This window comes from Haemaphysalis longicornis, unplaced genomic scaffold (genome assembly GCF_048455015.1).
Source record: "Haemaphysalis longicornis isolate Haplotype H1 unplaced genomic scaffold, Haemaphysalis longicornis Haplotype H1 scaffold_6, whole genome shotgun sequence".
Classification (NCBI taxonomy): domain Eukaryota; kingdom Metazoa; phylum Arthropoda; class Arachnida; order Ixodida; family Ixodidae; genus Haemaphysalis; species Haemaphysalis longicornis.
Window position 1 is genome coordinate 96,459,676 of NW_027526407.1, and position 17,200 is coordinate 96,476,875.

General features: G+C 49.2%; 1 protein-coding gene across 1 annotated transcript; it reads right to left on the bottom strand.

Annotated features, from left to right (window-relative positions):
- Nucleotides 1–12,021: 12,021 nt before the first annotated feature.
- On the bottom strand, nucleotides 12,022–16,917 carry LOC144143149 (uncharacterized). Its single transcript, XM_077674952.1, has 5 exons — nucleotides 16,891–16,917; nucleotides 16,065–16,114; nucleotides 15,200–15,400; nucleotides 13,337–13,684; nucleotides 12,022–12,111 (listed from the first exon to the last, which is right to left on the bottom strand). The coding sequence occupies exons 1-5, from the start codon at nucleotides 16,907–16,909 to the stop codon at nucleotides 12,022–12,024; spliced, it is 708 nt and encodes a 235-aa protein (XP_077531078.1). The 5' UTR covers nucleotides 16,910–16,917.
- Nucleotides 16,918–17,200: the final 283 nt, after the last annotated feature.

Genomic DNA, 17,200 nt, shown 5'->3' on the forward strand with positions numbered 1-17,200 from the left:
ATTGAATTGGTTTGGATCGGATTGGCTTGACTTGGCTTGGCTTGGATTGCATTGCATTGGATTGGATTGGATTGGATTGTATCGGATCGGCTTGGATTAGATTGGATTGGATTGGATTGGATTGGATTGGATTGGCTTGAATTGGATTGGATTGGACCAGATTGGATTGTGTTGGATTCACATCCAATCCAATTGGAGTACGGGTGTGCGGAGAATTGGGTCTGCACATTCGCCGGTCTGCGCATTCCAGAGGAGTGACGTCATAGCCGCGGCAGACGCACTCGCCGGCGCGTGCCTAGCTCTGCGCCTACGTTGCGCAGTAGCTAAGCCTGACTCTGCGCAGGAGCCGCTTAATAGCCGTTTCGCAAGGCTCCGGGAGAGCCGTGCTGCGCATGCGCGAGGAGCAGTGACTGTACTGGACTGGATTGGATTGGTTTGGTCTGGATTAGACTGAACTGGACTGGACTGGACTGGACTGGACTGGACTGGACTGGACTGGACTGGACTGGACTGGACTAGATTGGATTGGATTGGATCGGAAATCGTTTTAGCAGCAGTAAGCATAATCAAGCTAATCCTAGACAACCAGGAAACCCGAGAAAAACCAGCTGAACCTTTGCTCACGCTACGTATATCCTGGCATAGCCTAGCTAAGCCACTGCTAATTTTTTCGGAAGCGGCGTGCGGTCATGGTCCACCCGCTAGAGGCCAAACGAGCGTAGCGTGCTGCACTTTCGCAGCGATGTGAAGTCATAGCCTGCGCTATTCCCTTACGTCTTCTGTGAACTCTGTGCTAAGGCTCCCTATTCTGCGCTCGTGCGCATAAAAAATTGCGAGAGCGATTACAGCTCAAGAGCGGTACAGCACGAGATTTGTACGGGAACAGGCTGACTGCAGGAGTGGAGATTAGCGTTGCGGTTCAGGAAAACCACGTGGCTGTCAGGCTGCGTCCAAGCGACGCTGTGTAGTTGTCACGACTACAGCTGTGCACAGTGCTCGACTCAAAGCTGCATCGCCTGTAGCTTTGTTTTTCTTTTTTTATTATTTTGAAACATGGTGCCAGCATTGACAACCAGCATTGGCAGAGACGTCCGAGGCAGAAATCGCCGTACTTGATAGCGTCGAATAAACAATAGACCTTTGTCCAGTAGCGTAGCCCTCTTGCGGAGGCCGCCCGAACCACACTTGGGGGATTATAGAAGAGCACGCCCTTTTTTTCTGCCTGCCCTGCGCAGTTGAGGAAGCTGTCCCAGTCGCCATGCGTGGTTTTTGTGGCAAAGAAATTTTTCGATGGCAGCCGTAGCGCCTACCTGTCACCCGCGTTCAGGGCTCAGAAAACAGAGCAGCACTTCGCTGAGTCGGCGTTTCCAACCGGCTAATCTAATATGGCGTCGTTTGTTTAAATGTTGCCCTGTTTTGCCCCCCAAGAATGGCGAATCGGTCTCTGGGAGCGAAAATAGCGCATGCGCAGAGCGCTGCTGGAAGAAGGTCTATTATGAACGGGTGTAGCCCGCCTCCCCAGGTCGCATTTCCCCCGTCGCAGTTCCCCGCCCAGCTTCCCCCCTGTCTCGAAATCTCACTGCCCGCAATCCCTGTCTCTCCTCCCACGCCGTGCGCCTCCCCCTGCCGTGAAAGCGCTCTCCTACAGAGGGAGAGGGGAGCGGCGCTTTTAGTGGGAACGAGAACTTCTTTCTGAGCTAGTTGGTGAATAGACGCCATGATTTGAAGCGCAACACAAACACACGGACGAAGAACAGTGTAGCGCCTGTCTCGTCTACTCTGTTCTTCATCTGTGTGTTTTTGTTGTGCTTCAAATCATAGTGGGAACGAGCAGGGGAGCCTTGCCTGGCATTGTGCGAGCTACGCCCTCCTGGGTGGCAAAGGTGGTCGGGACTCCAACCGCTTATGGTCACTAGATCCAACGTGTCATTAGATCCAACGAGTCAGGAGATCCACTAGGTCACGTGATGACCGAGTCAGAAGATCCAACGAGTCATGAGATCCAACCGAGTCACTAGATCCAACGCTTCAATAGATCCAACGCGCCAAGAGATCCATCCGAGTCCCTAGATCCAACGCGTCACTAGATCCAACGAGCAATTACATCCAAAGGGAGGAATCGCGCGTGTTTGTATTTCTTGGGATTGGGTTGGACGCGTTGGATCTAGTGACTCGGAATCCCCTGCCTGCAAGTAAAGAAAAGAGGACTGAAGCAGAGGAATAAAGTGTCTGTCCTTTGTGGCGAAATTTAAATGCTTAGGTACGGCGGGGTCATCAGTGTTAGGCCCAGTAAAGAGAAGGAATAGTTAGCGTGGAACCTACACGTTAACGGCGCGGCCTAACTACGGGCTCATTGCTAGATCCTGAGGTACATGTGGACGCATGGCAGGCCAGTTACTCTCCAACATGCCTAGAAAAACACTATCATGAAAGTCATAAGCAACTGCATTTCTTTGGATTAACTGAGGAGAACACGGAAGCACGCAATACAGCAGTTCCGGAAGTAGAGGGAACGCCCACCCACCATGACAAAAAATTTCCTTAGACCGGCGTGCCGGAAATTATGGACAACGATTTGTAAACACTTTCTGCATGTAGTCCATCCGCGTGCTCATTTGAGTAAAAAATTTCGAAATTCTTATTGTGTACTTCGTTGATTTTTACCCGCTTCTTTCCCTCGTTAACTTGCAAATATTCTCGGCAAATATTCTGTCTGCTTACCATACATAAATAACTGTAGATAAATAAGAGTAAGATAAACCTCAACATAGATAAATAAGAGCAAAGTTTGTCTGCACAGCGAGTTTGTTTGTTTAGTAAAATTTTTGGTGGCAATTTCTTTTTCCTCCAAGCGTTTTACGTTTCTATGATGAGCAAAGCTTGTTTATATCATTTTTTAAGTGTTCTTCAATCCGCTTGCTTGCATCACCTCCCCCGTCGTACGGCACACGCCCTCCTTGCTCCAATAACAAAATAAATCAATCAATAATGTCCATGCACAGGTGACACTTTTAGAGCGAGTACTTTTTTGGTCAAGTCATTCCCGTGACTGCCACATATTACGGCATTCCATCCTTAATGTTGGAATGGCGTGGTATGATCTGCTTGTTATTACTCCTCTTTATTTCGACACTACTGTTGGTAATTATTTCCTCGCTTCTGTACTTCATCTGTACGGCACTCTTTGACTATGGTGGCCTTCTAGCCACCATAATTTGACGCCTCTGTTTCCGGTATTTGTGCGGCTTAAGATGGGGCGAAAGACAGGGACGTTTTATCAGTGAAAGCGACGTCTTTGCTGTTCAGTTCGTGACCGGCGCATGGTGTTCCCTTGCACTCGTGCCGAAAACTGCGCGGTTTCGACGTGCAACGCGGCGACGCGGACCGAGCTCGCCCAAGTTGTGCTATGGCAAGCTCGCGGAATGCGAAGTACTGCTCGTGTACCTATCCGAGCAAATCGACGACGACGCCAAGATGCATTATTTTCCACGCGACGGCTTGCGGCGCTAAACGTGGACTGAGTTCGTGCGCAGCGGCGGCCGCAAGAACTGTCGCCCAAGCCAGCGGGCTCGGCGTTGCTCGGGTCAGCTTGGGTATTGGGAACTGTATGCTTAGTAGCGCGGCGAATATTTGATCGCCGCTATCTGTACAACTGCGAATGACCATCCCTCACACAAGTTTTCACCACACTATAATCCCCTTTTTCGTGTGTGGAGCTTTATTTTGGCGTAATTTCATTTTCAGCGATCGGTGACCAAGACATCTGTCATGGCCTGTTTTGATTCTAGCGCGCAGGTGGCGCCATCTTTCGGCCGCTCGCCGCACCACGGTACCGGCAGTGCCAGTGCTGGGTCGGAGCGCGAACCTCCGCTGCCCTTCAGCGTAGGCTTACCATCGCGGCAAATATCTGAACGCCGCTTTTAAATTCAACGCTGACAACAACCTCTAGCACAATTTTTCACCACACTAACATCTACTTTCTCGCATGTGGAACTTCTTTTTCGCGATCATATTGATTAGAAGAGTGGCGACAAGCTGTTGCTATCACGGTCTGTGCCGGTTCGAGCCGCAGTGTTATTATAAACGGATGACGGCGCAGACGTCGCCTGCCTAATCGCCTGGCCAAATAAAGTTGCTTTGTATGTCTGCCGGGTGGCAGCGACTCTTACGAGTCTGACGATTCAGACGACATGTCGACTGCGCGGGCGAGTGCGCACTATGTTCAGTCGTAGCAGACGATGCGGCAAACGCCCCTCACGTCACGGAAACCGTGACGTAAGATTCTCCGTCCTGCATTTGAACGGCCGTTTGGCGCGCGACGACCCAATTTCAAACTGATTGGAATAAAGGCGTTATAATTAATTCTACACTGGTGGCTGATCGCTTTTTGTTCGCTTTTTGTAGTCACTGGACCACGAGGTATCCCTTACAGCATAAAAACCGAAAGCGAGAAATTTAGTGTCAGTACTCCTTTAAGCCCGTTCTACATGGTGCGTTTTTCGTCTGCGAATTCGGTGGAACGAACATTCGCACTTGCGAAGTTCGCAACGCCTGGAAATGTCGTCTACATGGCCTGCGAACGTCACGATGTTCGCATTTCAGAGGCACATTGTTTGCAGGCTGAATTAAGTCTGCCGCGGGAAAAGCTTGTTGTGATTTTTAAAAAAAGGTTTTATTTTACTTTCTTGGCAAGTTGTGTCACACTTTTCTGCAATAAATGTGTGTTTACCTGCGGTTTCATACAACAATCGCCAATTATTTATCAATTACACACACACATGGCGGCGAAGACAAATAAGCAACCCTGGGTTCGCTTGTTGTGCGTGCCTAGCACATCTCGGTTTACCTCGGCCGGTTCTTCTTGGTTTCTGTACCTCCCTGCTGTGATGTCCCCCGCTTGCTGGATACCGATTAAGCATTCCATGAAATCCGCGCGCGAACGCGTGTGCATTGTGAACGCGCGTGCGCTTGTTTCGGTGCACCCGCGCTTAAGCAACGCCATCTGGTTGCTAAGCGTGCAAATGGTGCTGCCGTGACCACGATGGAAGAATACTCCATCGTGGCCGTGACGTTCACCCAGCTGTGTTCCTATTGGCCACAGGTCCGGCCCCTCTACGCCGCATGAGCCGCACAAGGGGCGTTCGCGGGGGATTCTCGACCGTTTTAAACAATGGCACTTTGCCGCAGCAACGAAAAAAGGCGGTTTTGCGCGCACGACCGGCGCCGCCTCTGCGAATACGCACGGAAAATCGCACCATGTAGAACGGGCTTTAAAGGGGTCGTGAAGAGATTTTCAAAAAAAATTGTGTTGTGTGTGCGCTTATAACCATGGTACCTTTACAAACAAACAATTCATACCCGTTTCGTTGCCCGATATCGGCAACTAGAAAAACAAATGCAGTTATGGTTTCACCGAGGCTTTCCTCCTCAACTCGTGAAGTGACGTTTCAGTAAGTCAGTAAGAGGCCAATCACAGTTCTACCTCGTCTGCACAATATGTCGGCATAGCGCGGGCTTGCAAAGGGTCAGATAAAGCTACAACATCGGCGCCATGATGAAACTCTCCCTGCAACTGAACGGGCCTCGGGAGATGTCGGATCTCCGATACTACTGATCAACATGGCCGAACTTCCAGTCAACAACGCGGGTGAGTGGCGCAGGCAGAAGCAACCGCGTTTAAACTAAATTGGGCATTCGTAAACTGTTTGCGCTGTTTCGCACGGGTCTAAACTGTCCTTTTGCTAGCCAATATTCTTGCACAAGTTTGCTGACGTCTGTCTCACGTAGCCTGTAATGTGAGTTCCGCGGACATGAATCTTCTGACCTGACGAGATAAATGACCGAACGCTTAAAATGAGAATTTATTTCATAAACATGTTAATCGAAGGAACTTCGAGTCGTCAGAACCTAAAATCCATCAATCATTTACTCATCAAGCGCAAAAATAACTCGCGAGAAGCAGCGATACAGCGCCGAGTCCCACAACCACGCAGTTCGACGATTGCTTTCCTGTTTCCTGTAATAAACAATGTTGTTAACGCTGTTTCGTTTATTGTATACGCTTCCCTTGGGCTTACTGCAGAAGCGTTCAGCAGTAAGTTGGCGGTTAAAGCTCTGGGTTGATTAGAATTTATAATAACACGACAGACTTCTGGGTTAAAAATGCGAACAGGCTTTTATACAGCAGTTTTTCGCTGCGCCCGCTTTTCCCGTCGATAGTGTACTGGATAAAGTGACCAACTCGGCTGGCCGTAACGTTTGGCTCGTCCGGAGGCCGCAAGTTCGAATCGCACACGGGGCACCTTTTTTTTTTTTTTTTTTTGCTTGGGCGGTTTTGGGCCATTTCATACAGAAAAGGTAAGATTCCGAAAAGAATTCGGCAAAAGAACGTAATATTCAGCAGGGAAACTGGCTACAAACTGTATAAACAGCCAATTGGTTCGAGTTCTGCTGCAATGGTTGCCAGACAACTGAAGCGGTCACGACACCGCTCACGTTGATAGAAAACTGTTTTTTAGCAACGAATAAATAATGCGTTATTTTTTAAATATCGGGTTTTCAGCTTTGCAGAGCAATATTGGCCGCGAGCCCCACCACTGGAGAGGCCGGCGCTGCGATCGTTTTGACGTCACTTGTGGGATCACCGTTCCTATCTTGCTGCGTACTTGGCTTGCAGCGCGAGACGCTTCGCTTCGGAAGAGCTGACTAAACATATTTTCGTGTTAATTCCCGTCGTTTGAATTTAATTCTCAGTGCATAAAGCGCAGTTTAACCTCCTGAGGACTTTACAACTGTATCAGCTATGGTACATTCTCCGCAAACAACTTGAGCGTGGTGGTGTATGACATGTGACCGAAGCGGCTGGTTTCCCCTGCGGCTGGTTTCCCCTATCAACAATGTAGACTACGAGAATCACCAAGCTAAGTTTCTCGATTTTCCTTGTTTGTAAGAATGTGTAAAGCAGGAAATCATGAAGCGTTTACTGCTCGCAGAAACGCTCAGCACGCACACCCGCCGCGCCTGCCCGTACGGCCGATGGAGCGGCTCGAACCTTCACAGGTCGCGGCTGCAATAACTTGTCGCCGCTTTTTCAAAACCCACTAGTCGTGAAAAAGTAGTTCCACATTGATGAACGTAAATTTTAATGTAGTGAAAAATTGTCCTAGGCAGCGTCATCAGCTGCGGTTTTCAAAGCGATGCTCAAATATCTGCCGCGATCTACTCCGACCGGCCGCGGTCGTCGGTGCCAGCAGCGCCGGCCCGCTTCCCGCGGTATGGCGAGTAGCCGAAGGATGGGGATACCTGCGCGCAAGAATCGGCCGAGCCCGTGGCAGGTATCTTGACCGTCGATCGCTGAAACGGCAACCAACACGCATACAAAGTTACACGCACGAGAAAAGGGGCGGCAGTGCGGTGAAAAGTTGTATTAGGGACTGTCATTCGCAACTTCAAACGATAGCGGCGATGAAATATCTGCCGCGACGCTAAGCCTAAAGTTCCCAACATTCGATTAGGTGCATCCGAAGCTGGCGGTGAGCTGTTGGAGAAAATCGTCTTGTCGCACGTGTGCGTGTGTTTTCCCCTAACTTCTTCGGGGTCCCCAACGCTCGGTTCTCCTTTTCTAAAACTCCCCATTACCCCGAATCTTTAACGACGTTTTTCGCCTCGTACACAGCCTCGCTTTCTGTGAACAGTCGTGAGTTTCGAAATTGATGCTACAGAAAGGCAGGCTCACTGTAAACAGACCAAAGCCCACGTTGAAATTATAAATTCCCACGCCGAGGTGGTAATTGAAACTAAATATAGCCATGTCCAAACCTCCTCGAAGGCGTTGAAAACTCGCATAACATACTATTCATACTTTGCGGACAAGTTGTCGCGAAATGTAAACACATCAGCCGTACAGAGTGCAGGCTACGGCCGTGATCGTTAATCGAATGCGGACATAACTATAAAAAAACATTGTTGGGTAAATAGGCACTGATTGAGCCAAACTGCAGATCATAGTGGCACTTTTACACGTGCGCGGCGAAGCAATCCGATAACTGTTCTCGCGTAGTCATTTATTTAGGAGGCAATGCGAGAAGTATACGCGCGGTGAGATCACAAGTGAGCGGAGCGTTTTCGTCTCTACTACAAGGAGTTTCCTCGCACACACAGTCTCGTCACCAGTATTTCATAATGAATTTAGCGCGTACTTGTCTCGATCAGTTACACCGTCCTTGGCGTTATATGGCTGCGTACGAGCTGTGTCGCCCGTAAGAAGCGAGTCGCTGACTCCTGGCCTGGATTATTCGGTCTGTAGAACACTTTTTAGGGTAATTTGCATCAAATCAACAAGGAGGGGCGAGACGGTGACCAAAAACAAAAAGAAAACACGCTGTCGCATACGCACAGGAAATGTGTTGTAGCAGACGACAACGCGGCCCGGCGTCCAACAAATGACGTCGCTCGTAGGTGGCGCCACGGTATTTCCTCGAGGCCAATCATGGAGGAAAGAAAAGCTTAGGAGAGGCCCTGACGTCACACCCAGCGCAGCCGGAAACGCCATTTCTGTAAGTCGAATGGCGGACCATTGGCCCTCCATGCCATTGGCGGACTCTTTTTGCCTCTCTCTCTCGGTGCACCTTCTCCGCCTCCTCCGTCCTGTATCGCCTCTCTTGTCGTCTGCATCTGCCAGCGCCGAGCCGGCGGAAATCAGCTGATAGGCAGGTAGAAGGCCGTTTTGCAGCGCGTGACCGTGAACCTAAACGCGCGGTTACACTGTTACACGTCTTCAGTGTGGCCGCAGCAGGTTTGCAAAGCGGCTCGCTCTAACAATGCCGCAATGCTCGGTGCCAGGCTGCAAGTCGCGATCGGTACCCAAGGAATTGGGCGTCACTTTCCACCGGTTAGTGCATCATTCCGCTGACAAGTATTGCTGTACATTGGTGTGCATTCACCCTTTGTTTGCAATCGCCGCCGTTTATAGGTTCCCAAGCGATGGAGAACGCCGCAAACAGTGGGCGAACGCCGTGCGGCTACCGGACTGAAAAGTGCCCATGCAAGTTTGCGTTGCAGTTTCACTGGCAATTCCAGAGATGACTAGTCAATTAAACGGCCGTTCTATATATATAGGTAAGCAGTACTTCATGCAGATTTCACGCTAAAAAATTGTGGAATGTTTTTACCGTTGTTCGCGTGCCTTCGATAGAATTTTTTGCGAAGGAGGAGGAGGAGAGGGAGGAGGCAAAACGTTTTATTGAGTAAAAAAAATGAGAGGGTGGGTGGCGTCAATAAACTTTTTTTCGCCGAGTTTCAACTTGTCTCAGTGTCAATAAATTCAAGGTGATATCAGTTGAAAACGTTCATACACTAACTTCGCAGTATGAAGCGTTGAAAAGCGAAATCCAGAGCGAGACCACAAAAAGATCCAGATTCCAGATCCAGCACTCTTCCAGTCAACAGACGGACACCTACTAAGGTAATAGGACGATGGAATTATATCAACTGGGAATCTACCTTGTAACAGTTGCAAAGGCACTGCCGCGCATTGCCGGCCTAGCAAACTATATATTGCAGCGGCGATAACCAAAAAATTGAGTTGCGAATCGTTCGGTTGCAAGTCGCCTACGTACTGCACACCGTGTATCACTTCCCGAAAATCTACCTGACGGGTGTCCGCGCGTACGACGGGACGGCGCGTTCACGATATCTGCACTTCAATAGGCGCGTCGTAATCACGACCGGAGCAAAAGCTTGACGCGGTACAAGGTGCACTTGCAAGTAGAAATTAAATGACATATTCACATCGGCGCAGCTGTCGCAACTCGCAGCATCCTTTTCGAGTTCCGCAAGACCACAGCGCAGCAAAGCGAAGCACTAATCTTCGCAATCGGACGACAAGGCAGGCGCTGCCTTTCCTCCATGACTGGTGAACGGCGGGCGGGCTGTTGCTAGGACGCCGTTGCTAACGCGACTTCCAATGGCCGCCGAAAACACGTGACTTCCTCCACACTTTTGCCAATGCGCGGGGATAGCTGGGGGCCTCTCCTAAGCTTTTTTTTCCTCCATGAGGCCAATACACAAAGAACGTCGAATGCGTTGAACCCTCAAATGTACTTGACGTGACGTCACTCTAGTTGCGCTGCCGACCGACGACGCCCGCATGGTTGCTTGAGATGCGCCTCAAAACGAGAATTTCAGAGGCGCCTCCTACATTCCAGAAGAAATGAATTCTGAAAATATTTGGATTTTATGTTCTTAAAAAGCCGTTCAAGCGGACAAAATTAAGCAAAGACAATTGCATTTTCTCTTCACGACCCCTTTAAGTGGCGCTTTGCAGACGTTGCCGGTATTGCCGAAATATAATTTAGTGTGACATTTCAACCCCCAAAAAGCAGACTTCTTCATTGGTGACAAAGTGTGCTCAGGGCACAGCCCCAGTTCGAAAGGGGACCGTGAGTCAGGCTCTCAGTTTGCTCTCAGTGGATGAAATAGGATTCCGGGAATTTGCGGGAATCGCCGCTGTTAACCGCGTCGCATGCTCCCGTCCAGCCCGTTCCTTCAGCGTATGACTTTTCGCAGCCCAACTCTTGCACACAACACCGTTCTTGGAGAGAAAGCCGATAAGCGTGGTATGCCACCTCGAAAAGGAAGATGAGCTGAAGGAATGAATTTGGGCGCACCTTTTTCGTGTGGTGTTGACATAATGTTGTTCTTAATATCGTTGCCATAAAGTAGTTTATTTTCGCACTTCAAGAAATCCACTGTGGCTACAGGCTAATGACACGTGTTTGATGGTGGTTGTTACTTTGGTGGAGGAGAAAAGCGAAAACGTTCGTGCACCGAGGCAAAACGCCAGTGTGGCAAAATTACTTCTAAAAAGTAATTACAATGAAATCGATTACATAAAAAATACATGTGGCGAAAGTAATGACATTACATTACCATTACTTGTCAAAAGTAATGAAATTACTTTAAATTAACATGGAACGCATGAAAAAGGAATGAAGAGGCACGAGTATGCAGGCGGAGCTCTCATCGATGCGTTCTTTCCTTTGCGTTCGTAGTTCCAGTGCCCAGAGACGAGAGGCGGACAGCCTATATCGTAGTCAAAAGTAATTGGAAATTACTGGCGTGAAGTAATATATAACATTACTAAATTATCAACACTCAAAAGCAATTCAATAATTATTCATTACAGCAGGAAGCTATTTAATTACTGCAATTTACTTACTGTTTTTTCATTACTGCCAGGTCTCGTCCAAATTATCCCGGAGGTAGCTTCGGAAGGTTAAACGCTGAAAATCATTAACGAGAAATAATACCGTATAACGTGTTTCGCACCTAAAGTGCGCTTAAATACACAATTTAAAGCAAACACGCCGCCGCAGATAGAATTTTAATAGCTTAGTTCCTGAACTGAGTTAATAGTTACAACTACTATTGAGTTAATAGAACTCAGTAGTAGTTCTATTGTATTTGTGAAGCTCGTGCGACGTCAGTTGGATTGCGTGAATCAAATGGCGCGAATGTCGACTCGCATTGCGCCTACCATCGACAACAATTTAGACAGTTGGAGCGCTAAGTGCCGCATATTTTCAATTCAACTATCCACGCTATGCAATGCAAACAAAAAAATAATTCAGCGCCCCTCCACTCTAAAGGATGATCAGCGAGGCTGCGGTCATTATTAGCAGTTAATTATAATCTTTGTTTCCAGATTTGGGCGGCGGGGCCGTGCACAAGTGCCGTTAAGTAATTCAACATGCTCCTAGTCGAAATAAAAACCGTGGTTTTAATGAAAGACGTGCGAAAATTGAGCGTCCTCGACAATTCGAAAAATAAATTTAAAAAAGCGCTTTCAACATTTTGTTGCGCGCTAGCTGGTCAATTTGCGCCAGCGTATCGGAGCCGGAGCCTACTGAGCCGAGCGACTGAAAATAAACAAACAGCAGCAGGAGCGTTGGGGACAGAATTTATTCTTCCATGATGTGCTAGCCCGGCTAGACTTGTCTTGCGACAAACCAAGGAGTCCGCTTAGCGCCTGCCGCCGTAGTAAGACGCTGGGCGCACGACGTGGTCATCGGTGGTCGGGGCAAGGCCAGCTGGACGGGTGTGCGGCGGAACCTGCGCACGCACAGCGTTTGATTAAAGGCCAACTGCGCTGATAATCCAAATACAACGGCTGAAATACGCGCGTGGCCGCTGCAAGCGGTCAGCAAAAATGAGCGATCAACCGAAATCAAGAGAGCTCGACGATTAAAATGACGTTGCAGCCGTCCAGCGAGTAGCCACCATACAGCGAGTGGACAGACGGGCAGCACTACGCGCGCGCGGGGCAGCAGATGGGTGAAGCGTTCGCAGCAGAGCTCGATCGGTTCTCCAGCTGCGTGGCTGCCCAGTAAAAGAAGCCCCGGCCGGCCGCATCGTCACAGGCGCGTCCACGGCCGGGCTAGAGGAGCGCCGCTCATCAGTCCGGCCATGGCGCGTGCGTCATGGCTGTTTACGCGATCCGCCTGCAGGTGCAGCGTGGTCCGCGGCTGAGCCTTTCTAAAAGCTTGTTTCATGGAGCTACCACTCTGTTCCAGATGTTACTTACTACAATATAATAATGTGGTCCAGGTGAAATTTAAAAATTGCAGTTAATATGAGCTCCCTTACATGTCGGATGTCAGCCGAACTTTGGGAGAAAACTACGTAACAGCTTTGCACCCCAGACGAACAAACGCGCACTTTATTGGGTTTCATCAGGTAAAGAGCAGGAAAACGAAAAAAAGAAATGTTCGAAATACAAGAAAACTGCGGAATGTTAAAAGCTTCCGAATGTGTGTTCCAGATTTTCCAGGGGAACAGAGAAAGGGGTGATCGTCGTGTTGAGAGCAGGAGTCTTGTTCGCCTAAGTGTTACGGTTACATGGTACATAATCCAGTCGCAACTCCCTCGTTTCGCGGTGGTCCTTTATCCGCGGTGGAATGTTGCAACTCCACCGCGGTTTATCGGTGTCGCAGTTTCGGTTTATCCGGTGTCGCATAAAAAACCCCATGGCGCGTGGTGCTGTGCAGTGTCTGTCGAGGATCTTAGTGTATCCTTTCCTTTTGAACCTGCCGCCACCCAACTGGAAGCTTTCGGCCAGCCGATCCACTACCCGGAGAAGACCGGTGGCTGCAGCCCGAACTGACTGATGCACCAGCCTGACTTTTCTGATCTTTTATTTTGCTCTCCCTTTAACCTCTGCTCTCTTTCCATTACCCCGGTTGTATGCAGGTGAGATCCCCTTGCAGAGCTCCGTAATAACTCCAGCGCACTTCCGTTCCCTCACACCACAACGAACACTAAACAAAAGAAAACTCGCCTGAGGAGCCTCGTGCTTGGGCTCGGGAACGACGGCAGGACGGTCGTGGTGCTGCTGCTGGGGCTGCGCGTACTGGGGCTCAGGGAGCTGGTCGGGCTCAGGGAGCTGGGGCTGAGGGTGCTGGGGCTGAGGGTGGTGGGGCTGAGGGTGCTGCGGCTGCTGAGGCTCCTCGGGCACAGCGGCGGGGGGAACTCCCTCGTGGCCCTGCTGTCCGACGTGGCGGTTCAGGTAGTAGAAGTTCTCGGCGTGGCGGCACGGAGCAGTGCCCGGGGGAAGCGTGCAGGTCAGCGTCTGCTGGTCGAACAGGGTCTGGTTGGGGCACACGAAGCTGTACTGCATCATGGCCACCTGCGCAGGGAAAGGGGGGACAACGACACGTAGACGCACATGAGAATCGGACACTCGCAACAAAAAAGACACACATGTTGCGAACTTCCACCACTGCAACTAGCTAATGTGACTAGGCTGTTATCTAGTGTACGAAATCGTTCCAACGTCCTTCAAGCTGGTTCACTCTTACTGAGATTTGTAAAGCTTTCGCACAGATTGTTAAAAATTGGTACTGCAGCATCTGCTATTGTTGTTTAAAACACGCAACATTTAAGAGGCAACCTCATGGGAGAGTTTTGTTCGCGTCTGACATCCATCGGAGTCGATTAGCGGCGACGTGGAATGAAAGTTGGAGGGCTTAAATAAAAAAGAGAGCCAATGTTCAAATATAGAGCCAATATCACCAATTAGGCAGTTTTTAGCTAACAAAGCAACCGGGCAGATGGTGGGGTAAATTTCCATCTCCAACGTTTTCCAACGTTTTTCGCATCAGACACGCCGACGGCCGACAGGCGCGAGCTAAACACTCCATGTAGTTGCCGCTTCACTCACCCGTAAAGCATCGACACTACATCAGCTGGGGAAAAATTTCGATGAAAATAAACGAGGCGATCCACACCACTGGGTGGATTTAGTCTTCAATGTTGATGAGCCATTTAAACAGAACCTAGGGAATCTAAGTTAGAACGTAGTCAACAAACGCGTCCAGTACTTGGAATAGGAGGTTAGTACCTAGACACAAATTACTGCTCAAACGATAACCTCATGCCTACCAGATAACCTGGAAAGACTCTTGGCGGTCTTTCCAGGTTATCTTGGGCGCTCGAATTACGTTATTACAGTAAAGTAGCAGCAATTGGCCGCGGCGTTTCTGCTGCAGTAATAAGCGCATTTAAACACTTGAGAAAGAAGTCACAAAGCAAAGCGAATAATGCTGCGGCGACGAGAGAATCACGCAGCGCCGCTTTCTGCGGTTGATAACTTTGGCACTGCATCCAGATGCGAAGGAAAGAGAAAGCGTTCAGCGCCCCCTTAAATCTAATTAAAGGGTCCCTGCAACACTTTAGCGCTTAACTCTTTCCGTCGCGTCTGAAAGCAGTGCGAAAGCTATAGTTATCGCTAGCACGGAGCGGCACAGCATGATTTGCTCGTCGCATCAGATACGCCTTCCATTTCTGCTCTGTTTTTGTGGCTTTTTTTAGTTGCTACCGAAAAGCGACTGAAAAAAGCCACTGCAACTGGAGGAAAACCGGCGAACAGCCACATCATGGACTTAGTGACGTAATTCGAGCCGTGAAAGAACGTCAAGACCAGGAAAGACAGAAAAATTTTTTGAGTGAGTTTGCAAGCTAGCTGATGGGCATAGAGCAGTAATTTTTGGCTGATCTACTTTGAGACTCCCTAATCTAATTACTGGGTCCCTTTCCGGAGATTAAACATTACTCAAAAAGGGCGTTTGCTAGATATCTGGACATCGTTCAAACGGCGGTGTGAAGGATTTAACAGACGCGTTTTAAAAACGCGACATCTTACCTGTCCGTCACTCATGAGAACGGGGTTGCAGACGTGGAAGATCTTGCAGTCGTTGCTGACGTCAGCGTAGTAGCCGAGGCTGCGCTGGGCGCAGCTGAAGGTGACGTCGATGGGGTTGACGATGGTGTCCGATCCCGAGGGCAGGCCCAGGTAGGCGGCCTGAGCAGACTCCTGGCTGACGCCTTCCGGCTGCTCCGGCTGCTTGAGAGAAAATTAATAATACGATTATAAACTGCACAAAGCCACAATCGGCCAAATTGGCACTGCTTAATTATGGTGCAAACAGACGAGAGGGGAAGGCAAGTGTAAGTTTGGAAGCCCGCAAAAAGCCTCAAAGAGAATGTGCGAACCACGACGGAAAAAGCTTAAGGAAAAACGAGCGCTACAAACGAGGACAGAAAAAGCGAAGAACGACGAGACAGATGCGCTTCTGTCTTTTCTGTCCTCGTTTGTAGCGCTCGTTTTCCCTTAAGCAATGAACCAACTAGCCCAACAGCATATTTTACGGAAAATGCTTAATGCGCATCAGTTTACAATGCAGGCGGCGAATTGATGCCCCCTTTACAAGGGATGAAATTTACGATAAGGCGAATTTGAACTGCCGAAACTGCAACAACGTTCATCTTCGGAAACAGTAGCGCCAATAAATACAACATAAATGAGGGGACAGGAAATGGGCCCTTATTGTGCTTCCTGTCATTTGTTGCGTTCTGCATTGTTCGAAGACGAGCATATTTGATGGTCGCTTGCTGCCCCCGCCCCTCAATCGAATCTTTGAATGCTCCGTCCAGTTCAGTTACATAGTTGCCCATGTAGGTGAACTGTTAGGAGGGTGTAATATATGTAAGGAGGATGCAGTACTTACGACGGGCCCAGTAGACACGAAGGCGCAGACGACGGCCATCATCACCGCGACTGCAAATACGAATAACACAGTGACTGGATCAGCGATATTCGTTACAAGGCCGCCCCTTAACAAGCGCTTCAGGAAAAAACGCGACAAAATCGGCAATACGTCGTCAACGACTCGAACAACCCGACCCGCCGCAGTGGCTCAGTGGCTATGGTGTTGTAGCTGCTGCGCCCAAGGACGCGGGTCCGATTACAGGCCGCCGCGGCAGCTTTTCTGATGGAGGCGTAACGCTCGTGGCGCAAGTGAAAGATACCAAATGGTCAAAATTAATCTGGAGCCCTCCACTACGGCACACCTTATCGTCTGTATAGCGCCGGCTCGTCAAACCCCACAATCGATCGAACCATCGACTCAAACAACCCACCCAATGCCATGAGCTAATAGTGGTGGCCTAACAATTTTTGTAGCACGGTTTAAAACCAAGGTTTAAACGCCTTCGGTCGCGGACAGGAGCTGTATATCAAATTGTATGACCTCTGTAGCACTTTGAACGTTCCAAGCCCGGCAGTCGCGCAAGTTATTTTCAAGAAGCTGTGAAACCGCATATCGTCTTCGACCTGATTTAGGGTCGTAAACATAGCACGCCTACCATAACTACAGCAACGGTTCCAAGAGACACACGGAATTTTCCAAAGGAAAACTTCCTCGCACTGCTGAAAACTATACAAGTGGTGAACAAAGTACCTACAGGTGATCCTGAACGAATGCGTGCTTTTGCAACAACACAGTTGTTCTACCCCGTATATTCTATAAGGCAAGAAATACAGCATCAACTCACTGGAAATGGCGTGCCTCATGGCTGCAGTTTTGTCTGAAATGAACAGAAAATAACCGATAAGAACATTACGAGCCAGAAATCGTAATAAAACACCAGCACAAAACACAATTACACCAATCGGCATGCTCCTGTAACCGAAATGAGATGAGCAGCGTTGTAGGGGTCCTCCTGCGGTATCGACTAAATATATTACTGGCACTGCACTTTCAAGGCAGCTGTAAGAATTACCGTCAAGAATTCCTCACGGCAGGTGATTGGATAAGACCGCCTCCGGAAACTTCATTGTGCCAATGTACGGCGAAAACTCACG